At 36.0% G+C, this 23,541-nt stretch overlaps 2 protein-coding genes across 2 annotated transcripts in view; both read right to left on the bottom strand.

Moving 5' to 3' along the window:
* LOC141290549 (collagen alpha-1(XX) chain) overlaps positions 1-6,766 on the bottom strand; it is a 46,454-nt gene extending 39,688 nt beyond the window's left edge. The window contains exons 1-2 of the mRNA XM_073822671.1: positions 6,663-6,766; positions 5,622-5,743 (exon numbers count right to left, since the gene is read on the bottom strand). Coding sequence (XP_073678772.1) covers positions 5,622-5,718 — 97 coding nt within the window. The 5' untranslated portion in view covers positions 5,719-5,743; positions 6,663-6,766. The remainder of the gene's footprint in view (positions 1-5,621; positions 5,744-6,662) is intronic.
* Positions 6,767-8,672: 1,906 nt separating this feature from the next.
* On the bottom strand, positions 8,673-17,552 carry slc35h1 (solute carrier family 35 member H1). The gene is made up of 10 exons (XM_073823257.1): positions 17,338-17,552; positions 16,796-16,936; positions 16,520-16,670; positions 16,128-16,191; positions 13,473-13,545; positions 12,175-12,343; positions 12,003-12,086; positions 11,180-11,355; positions 10,160-10,289; positions 8,673-9,480 (listed from the first exon to the last, which is right to left on the bottom strand). The coding sequence occupies exons 2-10, from the start codon at positions 16,904-16,906 to the stop codon at positions 9,353-9,355; spliced, it is 1,086 nt and encodes a 361-aa protein (XP_073679358.1). The 5' UTR covers positions 16,907-16,936; positions 17,338-17,552; the 3' UTR covers positions 8,673-9,352.
* Positions 17,553-23,541: the final 5,989 nt, after the last annotated feature.

The following is a 23,541-nucleotide window of genomic DNA, read 5'->3' as shown; positions in this document are numbered from 1 at the left end:
ATAGTTGCAGGATGTTTGTCACCCGTTCCTGAGACAGGGAGGCAGACATTAGGCGGGAATTCAGAGTCGTTCCTATGAACGTAGTGGTCTGTGCTGGAATGAGACAACTCTTTTTCTCGTTCACAGAAAAACCCAACTTCTGCACATGCCTCAAAAGCAGTTTGGAGTCTTGCATGGCCTACTGTCTTGTGGGGGCACAAAGCAGCCAGTCGTCCAGATAAGGCAGAATACGCATGCCTCTCATCTAAAGAGGTGATAGAGCTGCGCTCACACACCTTGTGAAGACGCGGGGAGCGTGAGAGAGGCCAAAAGGAAGAACCTTGTACTAGTAGGCTTGATTCTGGAAACTGAAAGGCAGAAACTTTCTGTGATGAACAGCAATTGGTACATGAAAGTATGCATCTTTCAGGTCGACACTCACAAGCCAATCGTCTGCTGCCACAGACCGAAGAACGTCGGCTGTGCGCAGCATTCGAAAAGGAAGGACCTTCAGGAACAAATTCAGATGCCTCAAATCGAGAATTGGGCGAAACCCACCACCCTTTTTCGGAACAAGTAAATACGTCGAATAGAACCCGTCTCCCTGACCAAGGGGATGAACTTTTTCTATGGCTCCCTTCTCTAACAGTGAAAGAATTTCCAGAGAGAGAGCCATCGAACGAACTGTGTCTCTGACAACAGTTGGAACAATTCTTGAAAATTTGGGAGGCCGGCGTCGAAACTGTGAGTATAACCCCTGCTTAGAGTTGACAAGACCCAGGGGTCTGCTGTGTTGGTCTTCCAGTACTCCAGCTGTTCTACTGAAAACCAATCGACCACCGGCCTGAACGTCTCAGGCTTTATGTATGTGACCTTTGGTGGTTGTGGGGGGACGCTGACGGGGTCCTCCCGGCAACTGTCGCTGAGGTGGCCGAGAAACTCTTGCGTCTTCGATAAGACGAGGCCTCTGATGGGGCTGTGACTGAAGTGCAGCATGTTGGCGGAAACGCTGGTCCACTGCAGCATAGTGATGATGATTCTGAACTGATGGCATCTTAAAAGTAGGGTTGCGCTACACCCGCGTCAGTTGGCGAGTGGCCTCAGACAGCTTGACCATCTTTTCCAACAGCTCTGGAACATTCGGCCCAAAAAGATGCCCAGGAACAAAAGGAAGATCTCTTAAGGTCTTCTTGCAATCCTCAGGTAGCCGTGCTTGGGCAAGCCACACTTGGCGGCGGGCTGCCAAAAGTGTGGCTGTAAGGTTACCCAGCTCACGGGTCACATGGCCCATAGCCAAAAGAGCCATTTGCAGGAACTGTGGAATGGAAGGATCGACATTTGCTGGTTCCAGAGTGCTGGTGGCGGCAAGAAGCAATTGGCAGATTGTGTTTTCTGTACGAGTTACGTAGGCCACAGACTCATGCGCCTTCTTCAGTAATGAATCTGTGCGACCACATTGCGCACTGGGACATCGCACATTCCCCCGTAAAGCCTCGTCAGGAGATACCACCAATCAGCAACAGGCTGCTCTATTTCTGGAGCACGACCCATCCCGATAGAATCAGCTTCAGCCATAGATGCTAGAGTCCTAGCAATTTTTGAGCGCCGCTTAGCAGGACCAGATCCTGTGAGAGCATTTGAAAATTCAGCCACAAAATCTTTACATGGTGGCATGGCAAAGAAGTCGCAGCCGTGGGCTGTCTGAAAAAAATGTTGGTTTGAGCAGATTGGGCAGGTGACTCATTGAGTCCTAGACGAGCAATTGCCATTCGGAGCACAGCTAAAGTATCGTCAGAAGAAGACTGTATCTGTACAGATGACTGAACTGACCCTTCACTAGACCCCTCTGCTGTTGGATGACCAGTGAAAACATCCTGAGGTGAGGGTTGCACAACAACATCCACAGTGCCCCTATGATCATTAAAAAATTAATCCGGAGCACTTGTAGAGCGCACATCCAAGTCAGAAAAACAAGGAGAATCAAATTCCTCCCCAGCTTCTTGATTTTGGACATTCTCATCCTCCTGTGTAGACAGGAGAAGCACATGTGACAGGTTGAAGTGAATAAAGCAGGCGTTTCAGTTCAGCCATTTCTGAAGAAAGCACAGAAACGTCTTAGAAAGTGAATTTTCCTCCACACGCAAATGTTCGTCACTTTGCGATGTGGCCCTCTTCTTAGACGGGGGGCAGCGCCGGCTGCAGCAGACGCCCTGCGTTTCTTGGAGCGCAGAGGGTTTACATCTAACTGCCCGAGTTTCACTGCTGAATTATGATCTAACTCAGCCAGACGGAGCCGTCGTTCTGACATGGGTAAGAGACTGCAGTGCAGACACGGGTCCGTGAGAGCCTCTTTCAAATGTTGAACACCCAAACACGACGGGCAGATTTCATGGCCGTCGTCCGGGAGAAGACTATTAGGGCACAGCTTACAAGTCAATGGAAAACCAGTGGCAATCGAGCTGTGAGCCATAGCTTCTTACTATTAACACCCTCGGATAGCACCGTAAGGTCAAGCGGGGAGATGGTAATCACGCAACTAAGTTAGACTGAAAGCTCAAGAAAAAAAACGATTCCTCCGGATAAAACCAAACAGGTAATGTCAACAAAAAACTCATGAAGAGAAAAAATATATAACTAAATGGCCGATGGATCGAACCAAGGGCAGTGTATAAACTAAAATTCAAGAAACAACTACACTCGAAACAATGGAATATATAATGATTATGTTAACGGTAGACCGCTAACTTATAGGCGCGGATAACACCAGTCACCGGATTGCACCGAGAGACACAGGGTGTTACCGACAAAACAAACAGAAAAATACTAAAAAACTTAAAAAAAAACTGCTGCTGAAGAATTCCAAATCCTTTGAAAATGCGTAGAAGTGCGCTGACACAGCTTGTGAGGACGATATCTCGCGGCTTTTGTTAGCTGCACTTGACAGCGCAAATCACTTAACTGAGAACTGATCTCAATCAGGCGAGAAAGCGAAGGAGGCCGAGTGCTGAGTTACTGTGGCTTATAACTCCCCAGAGCTCAGCATACGTCACTATGTGACTTTGTTGGTATAATCTCTCGACCTATCTGGCTGGCGCTGCGATAATCCAAAGTATTCATACTTCCTCTTGCGGTCAGTAGGAATGAAACAGAACTGTTTTCTAAGTTTTAAAATAAGCTTAATGTGGTAACATCTAAATTAACATGTTTAATTAAAGTAAAAATAATTACATTTATTATTACTGTCATTATTATTATTGTTATTATTATTATTTTTATAAAGCCAGGGAATGGTGAAATTAACAGACTTAATTCAAGTATAAAAAATATTCTTCATGTAGTAATATCTAAATTAACTGGTTTAATTCAAGGAAAATTATTTAATTAATTATTACTGCCATTATTATTATTATTATTATTGCAGGGAATGGTGAAATGCTGGGATTCTTGCACTGTAAAAAATGTTGCTGATAATATTATTATTATTATTATAAAATTATGGGAATTGTGGGTTTCATGCATTATAAAACGGTTTTATTATTTATAATCTATGCTTCATGTTAACATGTTTAATTCAAGTGAAAATTATTTAATTTATTATTACTGCCGTTTATTATTTTTTATTATTAGTATTATTATTATCATTATAAAGTCAGGGAATGGTGAAATGGGTTTAATGCACATGGTAAAAAAATATTTTATCAGGTATAAATATGATGCATTAAAATTAACAGATTAGATTTAATTCAAGTAAAAATATATATTTTGATACATATGTTATAGTATTGTAATATATTATTACAGTTGTAATTATATTACAAAAACAGGGGAATGATGAAATGCTGGATTTATAAATATTCACATGGCAACATTTAAATTAACGTACAATTATTATTATTTTATTATTATTAGATTACCACAATGAAAGTTCTTTAAGTGTGAAATTCAGTAGAAATAGTTTCTTGCGGTAAGATTTTTACAGTGTGGCAACAAATAAATATCTATGCTCTGCAATAACTGGCAGCGGATCAGAGGCGAAAGGAAGCATTCTGGCCGACACAGCCGCACCACCAACCCAGAAGTCAACAAATGTGCGGCCAACTGCTCAGACAAAAACAGAGTGGAAAACACACGCGCAGCATGTATCCTCTAGGGATGACAGAAACAACAAGAGGCCCAGAGAGGACACATAAATTATTCCAAGCATTTTTAAGGCAAAATTTCCTTCCCAAATGTAGCAACATCCACAAAGGTATGTGTGCAGTTGTCTAAGGATTCCCCAATGTTGCACAATGGCCTCAGGCAGTAAGTTTGCATTCTAGTCTATTCTTTTTTTGGTGTGCTGCTAACCAAGAATTTCCTTCCCTTGGGGAAAAGTACAATTTAGAGAGATTGAGTTAAAAAAATCAGTATCATTTGGCTAAAAACATTTTAAAATGTTAGTGTCTCTGCACTGTTATAAGTTTATCATTGTTTTGAGCCACAACACACGTTTCTAAAAGTGGGTTGTAAATTTGGGCACATAAGAAGGACTTTTAGGAATGCAGATGACATTTCACAAACAATACCAAAGCTGTATGTTTTCCAACAGTATTTCAGTTGCTATCATGATTACAAAGACAGAATAAATTATCTGATGTCTTATTAAAAATCACTTATTAAAAAGCAAATGTGATATGGTATTTTTATTTTTAAAGTTCCAGATCACGTCAGTAAGAACTCATTGTTTTGTTCAGTTCATTTTATAGCATTTTTCTTTACAAACAATGCACAATTCGATGCAGAATTTTAAGAAAGATTGAAACTAACAGACAATGCTGTGTTGACTATATTGGATCCCACAGTAATGTCAAAACAAACAAGTGTGAGTAACTGTTTTTAATGCGTTGATTTGCTTTTATGTGTTTTAACCTATGCAGTGTCTATCTGTGAAGGATGTAGGCTGTCAAACATACACAACACATGGGGGAGGGGGGCAAAACAGGGAAGAAAACAGCCTATTATTTCTAAATTATGATGTTTTTATGTCAAAATCTTGATAACTTTATAAGTGGACCTCAAATAACAGTACAGAATAATAAAAAGGCATTTCATGACCTCTTTAACATTACAAAGCTGCACACTTCACCTTTAAATGAATAAGAAAGGGAATGCAGTTCTGCGCCAACAAGAAAGCTATATGTGGGTTGCTATTTTTAGTTTGCGGGCATGAATGGTACTTGACCCTTTGTTTCATTTTGAAGTGCACAGGACTTGCATTTTGGTTAGAAAAGAGGGCATCTAATTATGGAAACACCAGTAATTATCCATGGCTCTTAAATTCCTAACGTTTTCAAGGATGCAGACACATACGTGCCAAAATACAGAAATAAATATCATTGTAAAGGGCTTATAAAAATTACTTTTAGTAGATTTTACTTCAGTTAATTACTATCTGTCAGTATTTAACTGTGGATGACAATTTTCTTTGATTAAATTCATATTATCTCTGATTTTAGTTCTTGTGTTTTGTTTTTCGTATTTATACAAAATAGTACAGAATTGGGAATTTCTCCGTTATCAGTCATAACATAAAAATAATACTTAAAATCATCCAGAAAAAGTAAAACAAGAGCATCGAGCTTGAGTGAAAGGTAAAAGACAACCTTGGGAATGGACATCAGAAACCACCATCAAGAGAACCGTCACCAGGATGAGTGTCGTTCGATTTGAGAGGACAGGAGGAAAGCTGTGGGCCATCATTATTGCGCTGGTACCAATTAAAGACCTGTGGGAAAATTATCACTGTATAAACAAGACAAAAATGAGCATAATTTTCATTTACTAAAAACAGCAGTTAGCACCATAAAGCTGTTGTTTCCTGATGAAACATAACGAGAATATTCTACTTTTTAATTTCACACAGATTTCAATCAAACAATGAGGGGGAGTGATAAAGACAGACAGTGGGAAAGAAATGGTACACTTACAGAAAAGGCAGTAACAAAAGTGGTCATTAGGGCCCATTGAAGACTATTACAAGACGAGGGAGGGAAAGCAGAACACCTGTTATATATATGTATAACCAGTCTGCAAAATCTGAATGTAGTGCATGCATGTGAACCCATTACAACCTGTGCACATCAAAAATCAATCGAGAACAAAAAATCTCAGCCGTTCGTTGATGATTCACTCAAATATTATGTGTGAGAAGTGCAATTATACACCTATTTTTAATTGGACCCCTCTCCCTCCCCTCGCTTTGGGCCATAATAAGACGGCATTTACATGCATTGGCTTGTTTGAGTACAGCTTTGTACTAAATACAGCAAAAACTATATGATAAAAGTTACTTTAAAGCTCTGAATCGGTGAATCCGTTGTGATACCACACCTATAGTGAGCTGTCGAAAGCTATTACCGCTACACAAGCGCATTATGAAAGCTAAAACTGAGGCAGCCCGCAAAAATGTTATGAACTGCGTATTACTAAGTGGTTAGACTTCACTGTCTTACTCATTATTGCCTCAACATGACTTATATAAATATTGCTTAACTCAGTCATATACGTAAATAACCTGTGAGCGAGTCAACGCGAATTAAAGCATATAATTCAAAACTGCAACAGATTGTGTCTCTGCAGAAAAGCAATGAGAAACGCACACTCACATAATATATATATATCTGATTTAAATAAAAATAGTTTACCTGAAGCTGAAGCGTGTACCTGGCGCATTCCACACAGGTAAGGGATGTTAACACATTGAGTCCCGGTCACTCACTTCCCATTTGCTACTTGGCCGTTTATGTCTCTACTTTGGTTTGGGTTAGGTGTGAAATCTGATACGGGTGCAGTGCCCTCCTCTAGTAATATAGAGGCGGGGAATAGTCAGTCAGGGTGGTATATCAAGCTCCGGAGAGAAGAGAAACTGCTGCCCAAAATGTTGTCAGTAGGTTTTGGGAGACAGGGCCTAGACAAGAAACTCGCTCACTTGCTTGTTTTATATGAGGGCCATTCTATAGAATTGGTGCAAACTGCTGTCTCACAAGCACAAACACATTTAGAAGTATTCATTTAAGTATTCAAATCTTGTTTACTAAGATCCTTCTATTATCTATTGAAAGCCACAATAATATTTAGAATATCAGTAAGCGTAAAATATATAAAATCATTATTTAGTGAGTAGCCTACTTTCAATTTGGAGGTGGCTGTCCTGAACCCTAATCCCTAAATTCCAATTTATGAATATTGAAAACTTATATTGAAATCATTTTTGCACTTCAATCCATTCTTTGTAAAGTTTGAAACTTTGTGTAATTTTCATGTCACTACCTAAACAGTGTGTATGTTTTAGTCCATTGGCTAACACTGATTTTAACTACACACCTATATTTATGATCAGGAAATATTGTCATATGTGTCACTTTCTCTTATAGCTACATGCAGTATTGGGCTAGTTACTCAAAGAACGTAATATATTGCTTATTACTAGTTACTCCTTTAAAAAGTAATATAACTTTCTGGCAACAGTAATTAGTTACACTACTAGTTACATTACTTTTTCTTCATGCCCCACAACTGTTTATCTTCCCCGAAAAATTCTTTCCCCATCATTTTGAGGTAAATGTGTTCAAAAGTATGAAAAGTCTGTGTGTAACTTTAAAGAATGTTACTACCGAACACCATTTTTCTATTATTAAACACACTTTTTTGAGTTATTCTATAACATTTAGTTTTTATGTGTGTATAACTGTTCAGAACTGTGCTAGCTAACAACGTGCTGATTAGCATCTTTGAGCCAGGTACAAAAGGATCTAAAATTGTTACTATACCAAAACATTTGGTGAAGTTTTGGTAGTTTTTTGGGGAGGAGTTATTCTATAAAATTGTCACTACCGTAACAGTCATGACCAAAACATGTCAGTATTGTTTCAGTAGTGACAAAAGGGAACACAATCCTTTATGAGGGGGAAATAAAGAAAATTTTAGAACAGTTATGCAAATTTGTAATATTTTAGTATGTTTTAGTAGTGGGCTACGTTTTAGTACATGGGTTTCAAATTATGTAATGTGATGTAGTCTTTACCAAAACATTACTGCCACTAACGAAAATGTGCCATCACTACCAAAACAATATTTTGTCAAAAACAAAGATGTTATGATAGTGTTCGGTTCAATGTATATTCAAACTGATGAATCCCTAAGTTTGAAATCAGTATGATCAACTTTGTGCCTCTTGCAAAGAAAAACTGGATTCAAAACTGAACAAATCTCATAAATCAAACTTGAAATATTGTTGAATTGAAATTGTAATTGAGTTACCTCTGAAAACTATTTAATAAAATAGAAAAAATATATATTTACGATGAAGATGTAAGCAAAATCTTAATAGGTCAATATAACCATTCTAATTAAATCACATATTACTGTGTTTCGGTAGTGACAAATTTAGGGAGAGGACAAATATTCCAAAACTTTCTGAAAATATAACAAGGGAATTAACTGCACAATTACTAGAAATGTGTACCTTGGATATTATACAGTTTGCATAAAAACGAAATGGTGAAATAACCAATAATTTGGTTATAATGAAGTCTGCCTCTCTAAGAGCTGATAACATTGATTGAATGGTGAAGATTAAGTATATAAAACCTAGACCGTAAGTAAATACACAACATTTACAAAGCTCCTGGAAGAAATCCACGATAGAAGAAAACTAAGTTCATTCATTTTATTAAAAAACTGATTAAAATTAATTCACATTCTATGTCATAATTAGTGAAATAATTATTGCAGGCAAGTGAAACAGAATTGATATTTAGTAAAATAATTCCTTTGTCATGTAAACAAAAGCGTAAGGCCACTTGGAGATTGGTCCTGTGCTTAGATCGACGCCACCAGAGGTTTTGAAGTTAAATTTCACCTGTGAATAAAAATAGTCAAATCTACTCACTTATGTGTCTTCCAAAACCCATATGACTTTAGAGTAGATGTATTCTTTTTATTCGTTTTTTTTTTTTTGGAGCTTGATAGTCCTTGGTCTCCATCCAATTTCATTTTATGGAAGACATTCCTTTTGTGGTTCACAAAAATAAGATGTCATACAGGTTTGGAGCAGCATAAGGGTGAGTAAATGATGACTGACTAAAATGCTTGGGTGAACTAACCCACCCAGTTGCTTATAGATTCCTGTCTTCCCAAGTGCAATAGGTTTCTCTTTTATTTCAGAGAGTCCAACAACAAAGATACACCCCAGTACATTAGCTATTCAATGTCTTTATAAGCTCATTTATATCATGTCTGGGACTGGTTGAGTATCTGTGGTCAATGTGACCATTCATATGGAAACATTCCACAATTCCGCAAATATATTTACGACATTCGTGTCGTCTTTGAACTAATAAAGAATCTCATGTTCCTCTTCATCATTTGTGTCTTCACAATAGTCATCTTTAGTCTGTAGAAGTGGAAGCTCAAGGTCTGGGTTGTCTCTGACTGGTAGTTGTCTTATCATGTGGCCATTTCCTATAAAAAGACAGAAATATACACAAATTAGAGCAATACCTGGTCAAAGCAATTATTGATTTTAAAACCTGCTTTGCACATTTTTACTTCTTCTGAAGGGCCTGCTGTTTATTTATCCATTTGATCTAATATTGAAGCTGGAACTTAACACAATCGATCATGCCTGAAGAGGTCCAATATTGGTTATATGTTAAAGTCTCTCAATAAATGTGCTGAGAAATAATAAGAGTCTAATTAATAAATCTAATTTAAGCTAATTAAAGAAATGACAAAAAACAGTTCGTGACAACATGGTAAAAACACTACGTAGTCAAAATGCCTATTTATTTTCTTAATTGCAAGTTTTAGGTCTTACTGTGAACAATTCATCTACAAATTCAACAAATCATTCAGTGCAAACCGCCTTTTGGCAATAAAACAGAATTAGCACAGTTATTTTTGCGCCTGACAATATTGAATATGCATTTGTAGGAGTTTTCCTTTCAGATGCAAAATTTATGGGAGGAGAGTATTAAACTGAATCACACAACATGTGTCCTCGTCAAATTACTGGCAATTGCACCATTATTTAACATCCCAAAAAATTATGTCTTTAAAGCAGGTTTATGGAATAGCGCTCTATCGCTAATTTGCCCTGTTTAGTAAATCTGGCCCATAATCAGAATCTTCATAGTCTTACCTTTGTTATAGTATGTTTTGAGACCAACATGCAGAGATATGCCAGACAGACACACGACAAAGCCCAACCAGTTGACTGTGCTCATTTTATCCCCCATGAACTCCACTGCCAGCAGCAGAGTGCACACCTCCTACAAAGAGAGAGACAGAGACAAAGAGAATGTCTTTGTGAAGAATATTCATGGTTTGAAGCTAATGAAGGCCTAGCTAAGCAATTAAAAAAACTGAGATAAACAAAACAATAGCCGGGTTTCCATACAAAGTTGCAAATTTAAATTATAGGCAAGATCGCATAAAACGTTTGCGAATAAGCACTGTTTCCATCAAATAGAAGTCAAAAGAGAACAAAAACCGTCACTTCCAAGATAAACTGGCACTATACATCACTTAGAAACTTTTAGGAAAAGCCATTGAATATAACAATTTTCATACAGTTGAGGTCAAAAGTTTGAATACACCTTTCAGAATCTGCAAAATCAAAATAAGAGGGATCATAGAAAATGCATGTTATTTTTTATTACAGAAGGTTCAAACGATGCATTAAGAGCCAGAGGGTGAAAACGTTTGAACAGAATGAAGATGTGTTTTTCTTATTCGGCCTAAATATCATATTTTTTTCATTTACTGCCCTTCAAAAGCTACAGAAGATCAATACATGTTTTTCAAAAGACAAAATAAGTTAAATTTACCCTGATCTTCAAATTCAAAAAGTTTACAAACCCGGCTCTTAATGCATCGTGTTTCCTTCTGTAGCATTAGTGAGTGTTTGAACTTTCTGTAATAGTTGCATATATGAGTCCATCAGTTGTCCTCAGTGTGAAAAGATGGATCTCAAAATCATACAGTCATTGTTGGAAAGGGTTCAAATACACAAAAATGCTGAAAAACCAAAGAATTTGTGGGACCCGAAGGATTTTTCTGAAGAATAGCGGGCAGTTTAACTGTTCAGGACAAACAAGGGAGTTATGAACAACTATCACTTAACCAAAAAAAAAAAAAAAAAACAGCGGTCTATTCTCACCTTAAAAATGCCTGCAATAGATAGCGTGAGACTGGACGTGCGAGACACCAGCAGGAACTCTGAGAAGCCCAGACCAAATGCCAGCATGCCACCCACAGACAGTGTCACCAGTGAGTAGACAAGGTGGGAAAGCTCACTGACCCTGAAGAGCTTCTCTGTGCTACTCACACTCAGCCCTGCAGAGGAATTACAGGATGAAGAAACAAGCAACCAAGAGACATTTTACATGAAGCAAATAAAATGTATTGTAGGACTATTAAGATTTTGTTCACTGTGAAGTATTAGAGCAAAATAAAAATACTTGAAATTAAAATGATCATTAATTACTCTAATTATCACTAATAACCTCAGTCATTCCAAACCTGTAAGACCTTCACTCATCTTCAAAACACAAATTACAATATTTTTTATGAAATCCGAAAGCTTTCTGACAACAGAGCTTAGACAGCAACGCAACTGTCAAGGGCCAGAAAGGTAATATGGACATTGTTAAAATAGTCCATGTGACATCAGTGATCAAACCATAATGTTATGAAGCTACGAGAATACTTTTTGTGCACAAACAAGACAAAAATAATGATTTTATTCAACAATTTCTCCTTATCCATGTCAGTCTCCAATGCAGTTACAATGCTGTCAATGCAGGGACAGAAAGCTGTTGGATTTCATCAAAAGCATATTAATTTGTGTTTCCGAAGATGAACAAAGATCTGACAAGTTTGCAACGACATACGTGCGAGTAAATAATGGCAGAATTTTTATTTTGGGATGAACTATCACTTTAATATATTTTAATACATTAAAAAAATGGTGTCTGACTGACCCTCATTAATAAGAAACAGAGGAAAGAGGCCCAGGAACATGAGAGGCTGTAGATGATACATAGTGTCTATGGGGTTCTGAAGGCCTGTGTGGCAAAGAGAAGGACATATAAGTCATGAGAACACAGCTCTTAACCATACCAGCTGAATACAAGTTGTAACATGTTGACTTACCAAGCTCTGCTTTCTGCATGAGCACTTGGGTGAGAGTCCAGCGGATCCCTCCGATAAAAGAGGCCAAGAGGACCATGATGAAACCCTCCAGATTAAACTGAGTGGACTTGAGAGTGAACATGAACAGACCACTGGCTATCAGCAACACCACAATGATCAGGAATGGGTTCTGTTGGGTTTAAGCCAAGCAGCATACAAACAACAAACACCAGGTCAGGGAAATACATCACTTTACAACACTTTAATGGAGTTTTTAATGCAGCTAAAATCAAAAGTGAACATGGACTGGTTTATAATGGCTTCCTTTTATAGTTTCCCAACTGATTTCATCCTCCTTAATCACTTAATGGCTTGGCAACTGCACATAGTACTGATTGCTCGCAGCACGACTCCCAGGCTATGTATAACATTTAAACGTACAAAAACCGGAGAGGAAGCATACAGCTTTTATGCATTTATGAAACACTGCTTTATTTTCTATTATCCTTCCCTTACTTTATTTCATTTAATGTTCTATAAACATTCATATTGTGTAATGTATGAAAAAGTACAAGCTGCCCAGACTTAAAGGTTGTGTTTAATTTGAGCTATCTTTGAAAATATATTAACATCTAATGTTTTTTAATAAAGTATTTGAAATATACTGATTAGAGTTTCTGTTTTTAACTGCTGCCATGAACTTGACAAAGTAAGTAGTTTTTTTAATGAATGTCAATAGAGGTTTTAATATGCTGAATTGAATATAATGACTTTTGTGTGAAAACAGCTGATCATTATGAATAGTCATCCTGTATGTTACTTTTCAATGCATTTACCATTAAACATTAATTCTGTAGTAAGCTATACTTGGAAATTACATTGAAATATTAAAAGAAAAGTCAAAGAGAGCTTTGATTTTACTTCAGTTTTTATTTTAAGGTATCTGGAAGGAATGATAAAGCATCATAAAAGTGAAAGCTATTCAAAAGCATTCCATTTAAAAGAAATTCTTAGTAACTTGTCACAGTGTGAACTCTCAGGAAAGCTCTTTTTTTTTCATTTTTAATTAAGAGCCCTTTAACATGATCTAAAAAAAAAAAAAATCTAAAATCTGAAATGTCTGCTGAACTTACTTCATCCATTCCCACAGTAGGAATGCACTCTGCTTAAAATGTCTAAATGTATTTTAAAGGTCACATTCTATAACATGCTGTTCTGTAGTCTGAAGGGCTTAACGGGTCTAAACCTAAAATAGTTTCAACTGAATAAAAGCTTCCTTGATGTTCTTTATTCAAGACTCTGGTATATTTCAAACTTACCGGCTCCTCTAGTTTGAAGACCAAAGAGAAAAAGAGAATGAACAGAACGGCTGAAGACTTGGTCATGGTGTATCTACAAGAAACCCACAATTTCAAAGAGTTTAAATTTAACTTGCATTTTCTGAAGCAAACACCAAACACCAATAATGTTTGTAATACAGGTCAAATGTTCAGGTTTTAAGACTGGAACACACTACATGACTATTGCCCAGATTTTGCTCCAATTTGCAGTCTGGAGGAGTTGACACTAGTTTTATCATGACAACTCTCTAAGCTTTTACCGTGGTAAAGGATATAACAATGTTAATGTATTTGGTTTTGAAATCTGAGATCTGCTATGCTGCTGAAATGCTGCCGCTGTTGGTTATTGCTGTTGCAAAGCAAGCATAGGATACAAGCAAGTACTAAGGATGTAGCGTATAATAACGGTCTCAATAATATAGGGGTCACATAACTATAGGTCTTCCGAGCAAAATATGTAGGTTTTTAAATAAATTTAAACTTCTTATGCTAACATAAATGTCTTCAAAATTGTGTGTTTTGGACCATTATGCTTTGACACAATTTCTGTCAAACTAACTAAACTGAAAGCACAAAATCGTTTAATCCCTTCATCAAGTCTGTTTTTGCTGCACGTTTCAAAGTGGAGGTTGCACTTCAATCAGCTTGTGATCAGGTGATTCACAGTGAATGTTTTTATAAGCCTGTTTTCACTAAAGCTGGTTTTTGTCAAAATAAAAGCTTAAAAGTGCAGTATGAATTGCTCACAGCTAGCGGTTTAAAAACATTTCTGCAGTCTAAATTCAAGTGTAGAAATTAGGAAAGAAGTATTGAAATTATTCTACTGTAGTGTAAAACAAAAATAATATACCTACGAAATATTAATTTCCATTTATTTTACAATGCAACTGTTTTACAATATATAGCTATTTCTGTCATAGGAATAACAATAATATAAAATTGTTGTTATTATTATATTCTAATTTGTTTGTCTTCCTAAAACACCAGTGTGGCAATTCAATGGCTTTTTTCTGACTGAAGTTTTCTTAGTTAAGAACATGGGTTGGAGCACTTAATTTTGAGCTCTCAAAGTGCCTTAAAATTAAACGTTTCATATCGAGATATTATTGTATTGTGAGATTTGATATTGTTACATCTGCCAATACATTCAGTGATACCTTGCTATGAGTACTGAAGACATACTGCTGCTGCACTAGTAGCATATATAATAGCCCATAGCAGAGGAACTCTGAAAGCGTGCTATGAAATGATCTAGTGAATGCTAACCAGCCATTTAAATATAAGCAGCAAGCATTGGCTGTGTATGCAACATGAACCAATCAGCTTGTGCCAAGTAGTTTGAAGCTGTAAATATCATCAGTTTGCATTAACAACCCTTCAGTCTGCGCCATCTAGAGTTCCATGACAGAACTTGACATTTGCTTTAATCAGAGTCAGTCTGCAGTTTTCGGGTAATCTGTGTTGACAGATTTCACAGAAATTAATGAAGGGTAAAAAGCTTCAAGGTTTGATTTAATCCATTTCAGAGGATATATCAAACTTTCAAATCAAAGCCCATTTTAAAATACATATTGTTTTCATACAGTTGAGGTCAAAGGTTTACATACACCTTGCAGAATCTGCAAAATGTTAATTATTTCACCAAAATTAAAGGGATCATACAAAATGCATGTTATTTTTTTTTTAGTACTGAACTGAAGAAGATATTTCACATAAAAAACATTTACATATAGTCCACAAGAGAAAATAACAGTTGAATTTATAAAAATGACCCCGCTCAGAAGTTTACATACACTTGATTCTGAATACTGTGTTCTTACCTGAATGATCCACAGCTTTTTATTTTGTTCAGTGATAGTTGTTCATGAGTCCCTTGTTCATCCTGAACAGTTAAACTGCCCGCTGTTCTTCAGAAAAATCCTTCGGGTCTCAATGATTGTATGATTTTGAGATCCATCTTTTTACACTGAGGACAACTGAGGGGCTCATATGCAACTTTTCAAACACTTACTTATGCTTCAGAAGGAAACCCAATGCATGGGGGTGAAAACTTATTGAATTAGAAGATCAAGGTTAACTTATTTTATCTTCTGGGAAACATGGACGTATCTTATGTAGCTTCTGAAACTACTAAATGAAAAAAAACCCCCACAATATTTAGGCAAAATAAGAAAAATGTACACATCTTCATTCTCATTCAGCTCTTAATCCATTGTGTTTCCTTCTGAAGCATCGTTTGAACCTTCTGTAATAGTTCCATAATAGTCGTCCTTAGTGTGAAAAGACAGATGTCAAAAACATACAGTCATTGTAGGAAAGTTTTCAATACATTGAAAAAAAGTCATTTTTATAAATGTCTTTTATGTGAAACATCTTATTCAGGTCAGTACTAACTAAAAATAACATGCATTTTGTATGATCGCTTTTATTTCAGTAAAACAATTAACTTTTTGCAGATTCTGCAATGTGTATGTAAACTTTTGACCTTAACTGTATATCATGCATCTCCTAGCAATGAAGTGCATGTTTCAGTGTTTGCGTTTGGAATCACTTGAAAGTCTGGAATAACAATAAAATTCTTTTTTTTGCAAGCACTATAAAATCCAAATTCTCAGGTAATAATTACATGCTTACAAACTAATAGTGATGAAAAGGAAGCTCCAGTTGGACAATCCGATATCCAGCGCTGTCGCCAGGGCTGATGGACACAGACAAACAGTTGGAGACATATTATGATAAATCACTATAATACAAAGTACAGACAGCATAAATCATTCTGTGATAAAACATGAATTGAATTGATTATGAAAAATGGACTTGTGGACAATATTTCAGAATACTCAAGAAGACATCAGCTAGATTCTCTAGATTCAATTAGTGTGGACTTCACCCCCCCAAACTATGCGTTGGATAGAAAAGAGAACAGGTTTTATCTCCTCAGCTACCATTATGACAAACATTCAACACATTTTTGGTCTTTGGACTCCCTGATGAGTTTTTCTCCAAAACAAACAACAAATTCTTACCTGTTGGGGCCACTTTAGAAATGTAAACCTTCCACGGAAGGGTCACTCGAGGCTTCCCCATCCAGCACTGCATGGCAAAGCGTGTCAGTGTGGAGAAACAGAAAATTATTACGAGATGGACCAGCGTCATGAACAGAGGAAAGTGGAAGTCCTGAGGCAGATGAGATACAAATAACCATTATACACACCAAATGAACAAAAACAAATGCTCTTTTCAAAACAATAAACTTTATTCAAAGAACAGGCTGGTATTCACCTAGCTGAACTGTATCTTACCTTCATGAGCCACTTGTTGTAGAACGTTATGCCAATGGAAAACACATAATAGAAAAGCACCAGGCCCACGGTGCGCAGCGCCCTGCAGAGGAATTGCGTCGGGCACGCCATCCTGGACAACCCGGATCCGACAAGGCACAGCTGTTAAAAACAGGAAGGTAACGTTAATACGAATTAACCAGAGCTAACCACAAAATATGTTAACGTGGAACTCCGAGTCGGTTGATAAGAACACGCAGGGCCAAAGTTTGATGTGCACAAGTCGACTGTCTGCTGATCAAAGAAGCACTTGTTGAAAAGTCCAACTTATTGCAACATAACAGCTGTGCTTTCATAATGTCTAAATTATGACGTTTTGTTTTATCAGGCGTTTAGGCAAACTCTAGAGTCTTTATCAAATCTAATTTAAATGTTGTTTTACGCTCTCCTGAGCACTAATAGCCTCGTCGGGTACCTCACTGATGCTGTGACAGCTCACACACGCTGACTGTGTCATATACAGCTAACTACTACTAGCTAGGTCAGTGATCACATTTTCTTACCTCACTGTTTACATAGTCCTGGTAAACGACGTGCTGGCCGCATTAAACACTATGTAACCATCATTTGGATACGCGAGTTGTCCCTCAGAGCACTAGAGTGACTTTAACGCGATATTCTGCCATACATATGTGCTATTCAAATAACTGTTCTTGTTTGTGAACCTACAAACACCCCTCTGTAGTTACTTCTGCTGTGACGTGGACGTTGCTCTGCTGACACATGCGCAGCAGCCCGGGAAATTTTGAATTTCGCACATGTTTTAAAATTAAAGTTTTGTCTTAATATTACTTGTGTGCAAGAAACACACAAGAAGTGCCTAAGCCACTGTGAACTGCGCTAGATAGCAGAATAGTGCTATATTTTAGCACTGCTCGGTTCGTTCTTTTGAGTCGGATCTTTTTGATGAACCGGTTCATTAGCTATCTGAACAAATCGTTGACGAATCAGACCGAAGAGATCTTGAGCTGTTCTCGAGTCATGAGTCATTTGACTGATGGAGGCGAAATTACAAAATTAAATACCCTTATTAATATAATGTAATGAAAATCAATGTGTGTTTACACATGACTTTTTGGAAATTTACATAATACAAGACCAAAATCCAAATAGCGAACAACATACTAAGAGAAAGAGAATAAATGAATAAAAATCTAAAATAAAATTAAAAGTTTGACGTTTTAATTTTATTTTCAATTACACTACCAGTGTTTGAACAGTAATATTTTTTAAATGTTTTCTTATCTGCTCACCAAACCTGCATTTATTAAAAATAAAATAATATTGTGAAATATTTTTGCTATTTGAAATAACTGCTTTCTATTTGAATATATTTTAAAATGTAATTTATTCCTGTGATTTTAAAGCTAAATTTTCAGCATCATTACTCCAGTCTTCACTGTCACATGATCCTTCAGAAATCATTCTAATATGCTGATTTGCTGTTCAAGAAACATTTTATTTGTATTATTATTAATATTTAAAACAGTTGAGTAAATGTTTTTTCAGGATTCTTTGATGAATAGAAAGATCCAGAAATTGTTTATTATTATTATTATTATTATTTATCAAAAGTGATGAGAAAGACATTTATAATGTTACAAAATATTTCTGTTTCAGATAAATGCTGTTCTTCTGAACTTTCTTTCATCAAAGGAACCTGAAAAACACAGCTGTTTTCAACATAATAATAATAATAAATGTTTTTGAGCAGCAAATCAGAATATTAGAATGATTTCTGAAGGAGCGTGTGACTGGAGTAATAATGCTAAAAAAGCAGCTTTGAAATCATAGTTATAAATTACATTAAAATATATATATATTCAAACAGAAAACAGTTATTTTAAATAGTAAAAATATATATATATATAAAAAAGGCATGGTGAGCAGAAGAGAAAAAAAACAATACAAATCTTACTGTTCAAAAACTCTTGCCTGACCAAATAATAATAATAATAATAATAATAATAATAATAAAAACAGATATATGTTATGATTCAAAGAATATAAATATTTTTTTACATAATTATGCCCAGGAACCTAAATAAATTTTAGAAATTAATACTTTTATTTAGCAAGGTTGCTTTAAATTGATCAAAAGTGATGAAATATTTCTATTTCAGATATATCAGAATATTAGAATGATTTCCAAATGATCATGTGACTGGATTAACAATGCTTTGAAGTCACATGAATAAATTACATTTTAAAATGTATTCAAATAGAAAACAGTTATGTTAAATAGTAAAAATATTTCAAAATTTGACAGTTTTTGCAGTACTTTGGATCAAATAAATGCAGGCTTGGTAAGAGAAAAAAAAACATTAAAAATCTTATAGTGTAGCTTAGATTTTTCATCAAGATGACAAAGTCCATCCAAAAGTATGTTTTAAATAATTGTTAACTTGGAGACAAACTTTTGATTTTTGATTTTTCAGAATTGAAAGATATAGCTGGCAGTGGAAGAGAAAGACTATATAAAGTCATAAATTCTTCATACTCCAGTTTAATACCATAAATTGGTTCCTATTCCTGTTTTTTTTTTAATGTAAGGATAAACTAAATTAACTGTTTTAAAAGCCTTAAGATTCTTGGAAGATGAAATAGTAGGCTAGAACCTCTTAATAAAAAGATAAATAGGAAGTGAATTTACAGTGGTGGATATGAAATTTTGCAAGAAGTAATATAATAAAATATTCGTAATTTTTTTGTAAGCCAAACAATGCATCCTTAAAAAGCAAAGAGAAACACTGGAGCACATTGCGATTGATAATATTAGAGAATTCAGTGTGTAAGGACAATCCCTGAAAATATGCATATCAGTTTAATTAGGGTCACCACGAAATGAACAGCATGTATCTATGTCTGAAAACACTTGGGTAGGTTCCTGTTGACTTCATTAGAATATTTTTGGAGCGTTGTGACGTAAAAGAATCGCTGAAATGATTTGTTCGAAAGAACCAATTTACGGAAATGATTCGAACGATCCAACACTATGCTTTAATACGTTCGTCATCCAGAACTCTAGGGGTCGCTGAGGGTCCTAATGTCTCTTTACACTGGTGCATTGTGTGTATATGAATGAACAGTAGTTCCTGTCTTTGCCTTTGGATATGGTTGTCATTGAGGCGGTTGGCTGATCTACGGTGGACCAGACTGTGAATGGACAGGAGATGGCAGAAGGGAGTAGTTGGTCAGGAAGTGACATGGAGGAGATAGTAGAAGAAATCGGCGGGAGAGCCGAAGGGTGGAATAGAGCAACGAAAGGAAATGGCAGGCGTAAACGTAAAAAACAAAAGCAGCTAAATGAAAGTTCTATCTCGGAAAATACGGATATTGAGCAAAATTTAGCTGAAGACAGAGATCGTGTTGAAGAATTTAAGGTATACTGGAAGTTGGATCAAGATGGTGCCTCGTTTGGTGAATGGAATCCTATACAACTGACTAAAGCAATAAATAAACTAGTAGGTGATGTACAGAGTGCAAGAGTGTTACGTAGTGGGTCATTATTGATATTTTGTAGTGATGAAAAACAACAAGGAAAAGCTGCCAAAATAAACAAAATTGAAGGAAGGAAAGTTCAGGGTACAATCTTTAAAAAGAATAAGATGGTACAAGGAGTGATTACCGGGATTGCTACTAACATAACAATGGAACAAGTTAAAGAAAACTGCAAGGGAGGAAAAATAATAGAGGCTAGGCGCCTTAAAACAACTCGTAATGGCGAAAGAATTGATAGTTTGTCAATTGTGCTAAAGTTTGACGAAGAAAAACTGCCCTCTAAAGTGTTCGTTGGATACATGAGTTACGAGGTAAGACCTTATACTCCTCCACCACTGAGATGCTTTAAATGCCAAAAGTTCGGCCATATAGCGGCAGTGTGCAAGGGTAGGCAAAGATGCGGAAGATGTGCTGGTGATCATGAATATGGAAAATGTGAAAGAGGGGCCAAAATTAAATGCTGCAATTGTGAAGGGGAGCACAGTTCTGCTTTTCGAGGGTGTGAAGCCAGCATGAGAGCTGCTGAGATTCAAAAAATTAAGTACTCACAAGGGATTTCTTATGCTGAGGCTACCAAGAAAGTGTACCAAAAAACAGAAAGGACATGTAGAGAAAAAGTGAGCACGGAAAATTGTACTACGAGATCGTGCAATGGATGTAATAAAATAAGGGAAGACTCGTTAATCATGGGAAGAAATGACTTTGTACTATTTATGGTCGAGGTTATAAATTGCTCAGCTCAAACAGATAAGAAGACGGAAAAAATAAAGATAATAGTAAAAGCAGCAGAAAAGTTTCTTGGGATAAAAGGATTAAGATGGGAAGCTGTGGAGGGTATGTTAGCTGGGGGTATTTCTAATACTCAGCGTCAATCAGTGGGTGATGTAGCTGGATGGTAGTATATATCTTGCAGTTAAATGCAAGAAGTCTTGTTGCTAATGGCCAAGAGATAAAACAATTTCTATTAAATTTACAGAATAAACCTAATATAATTTGTATTCAGGAAACGTGGCTCAAACCACAGTGGGATTTTGTAATTCAAGGATATACATCAATTAGAAGGGATAGGGAAAATGGAAATGGGGGTGGAGTGGCAACTTTTGTACAGAACGGAGTAAAATATAAATTAGTAAGTATAGATAAAGAAAATGAAGCAATAGTAATTAAAATTTGGGCAGGAAAGGAGGATATTATATTGATAAATTATTATAACCCATGTAAAAGAATTTATTCTAGTATGCTTAATAATGTAGTTGGGGATATTCAAGGTAAAGTAGTATGGTGTGGGGATTTTAATGCACATAATGTAATATGGGGCAGTAAGAAGATTGATGCAAATGGTGTAGCAATAGAGGAATATTTAGAGGAAAATGGATTAGTATGTTTAAATGAAGGAACAGGTACAAGGTATAATAGTAGTCAGAATACAGAAAGTGCGATAGATTTAACTATAGTATCAAACAACATTGCAGGAATTTCTACATGGGAGGTGCTCAAAGAAGCACCAGTTGGAAGCGATCACTTTCCAATTTTCATAAGAATAGGAATTGAATTTCCTCTTGATGAGGTTAAAACAATATCTAGATGGAAGTTAAATAAGGCAAACTGGGAATTGTTTCTAGAAGTAGGTAAAAATAAATATGAACAATTGAATAATGAAGGTGCATTAGACGAAAATGAATTTAACAAAAAGTTAGTAGAAATTATTATACAATCGGCAAAAGAATCAATTCCAAAAAGTTCAAGTAAGGGAGGGAATAAAATTGTGCCATGGTGGGATGAAATTTGTAGTAAAGTTATTAAAGAGAGGAACAAAGCATTTAGGCAGTTAAGGAAACATCATTCATTGAAAACTTTAATCCAGTACAAAAAATCTCAGGCAGTAGTTCGGAAGACAATTAAATCAGCTAAACGGAACTATTGGAGGCAGTATTGCAATAGTATAGGAAGAGAAACTTTATTATCGGATATCTGGAGTATGGTTAGGAAAATGAGTGGAATTAGGAGGAGTTATGTAATTCCAGTATTGATAAGTGGAAAGGAAACAGCTGTTAGTAATATAGAAAAAGCAGAACTTCTAGCTGAGACTTTAGTAAAAACATACAGCTCAGAAAACTTATCTGCATTAGTTAAAAAAGCTAGAGAAAATACACTTGCTTTGAATCCTAAAGTAAATGTTAGAAAAGCAGCAACAAATATGAGTTTGGAAGTACCTTTTAGCTTGTTTGAATTAAAAAGGGCAATTTTAAATGTAAAGCAGTCAGCTCCAGGGAATGATGACGTGTGTTATAGCATGTTGGCTCACATGGAAGACAATTCTCTCTATGTTGTTCTCAAGCTATTTAATAAAATTTGGGACTTTGGAAAAATCCCAGTAGAATGGAAAAAATCTATTATAGTACCTATACTTAAACCTGGGAAAGATGCTTCAGATCCCACTAACTATAGACCTATAGCGCTAACGTCGCAATTAGGGAAAACAATGGAAAGAATGGTAACTGAAAGGATAACTTATTATTTAGAAACAAGAAACTTGATATCACCTTATCAAAGTGGATTTCGCAAAGGGAGAAATACTATGGATCCGGTATTAATCCTGGAATCAGAAATCAGGAAAGCACAGGTAAATAAGCAAATAGTGGTAGCAGTGTTTTTCGATATAGAAAAAGCCTATGACATGTTATGGAAAGAAGGATTGCTTATTAAGTTAGATAAATTAGGTGTGGGAGGCAGGCTGTACAACTGGGTTTTAAATTTTCTTGCTGATAGGACCATAAAAGTCAGGGTAGGTACTGAATATTCAGAAATATATCATGTGGAAAACGGAATCCCTCAGGGCAGTGTATGCAGCCCAGTGCTTTTTAATGTCATGATAAATGATATTTTTGATGAAATTGATGCAAGTATAGGTAAATCTCTATATGCTGACGATGGGGCCCTGTGGATTAGAGGGCGGAATTTGAGGTATATAGAGAAAAAAATGCAAGAAGCAATATTAAAGGTAGAGCAATGGGCAAATAAATGGGCTTTTAAACTATCAATAACTAAAACGCAAACTATCTGTTTTTCTAGAAGACATAAAGAAATAACTCTTAAGCTATATGGCCAAACTCTTGAGCAAGTCAAAGTTGTTAGGTTTCTTGGAATACTTCTAGATGAAAAGTTAACTTGGAAACAGCATATAGAGAAAATAAAAGGGAAAACCA

Source organism: Garra rufa, chromosome 18 (genome assembly GCF_049309525.1).
Source record: "Garra rufa chromosome 18, GarRuf1.0, whole genome shotgun sequence".
NCBI lineage: Eukaryota > Metazoa > Chordata > Actinopteri > Cypriniformes > Cyprinidae > Garra > Garra rufa.
This window is presented reverse-complemented; position numbering and strand designations above follow the sequence as displayed.

Excerpts from the sequence above, each read along its gene's own strand:
- slc35h1 (XM_073823257.1), bottom strand. The coding sequence starts at position 16,906 with ATGGCGTGCCCGACGCAATTCCTCTGCAGGGCGCTGCGCACCGTGGGC. Across the intron at positions 16,192-16,519 it reads TTCTAAAGTGGCCCCAACAG|CCCTGGCGACAGCGCTGGAT; the intron begins GTAAGAATTTGT and ends TGTGTCCATCAG. Across the intron at positions 9,481-10,159 it reads CAAAACATACTATAACAAAG|GAAATGGCCACATGATAAGA; the intron begins GTAAGACTATGA and ends GTCTTTTTATAG.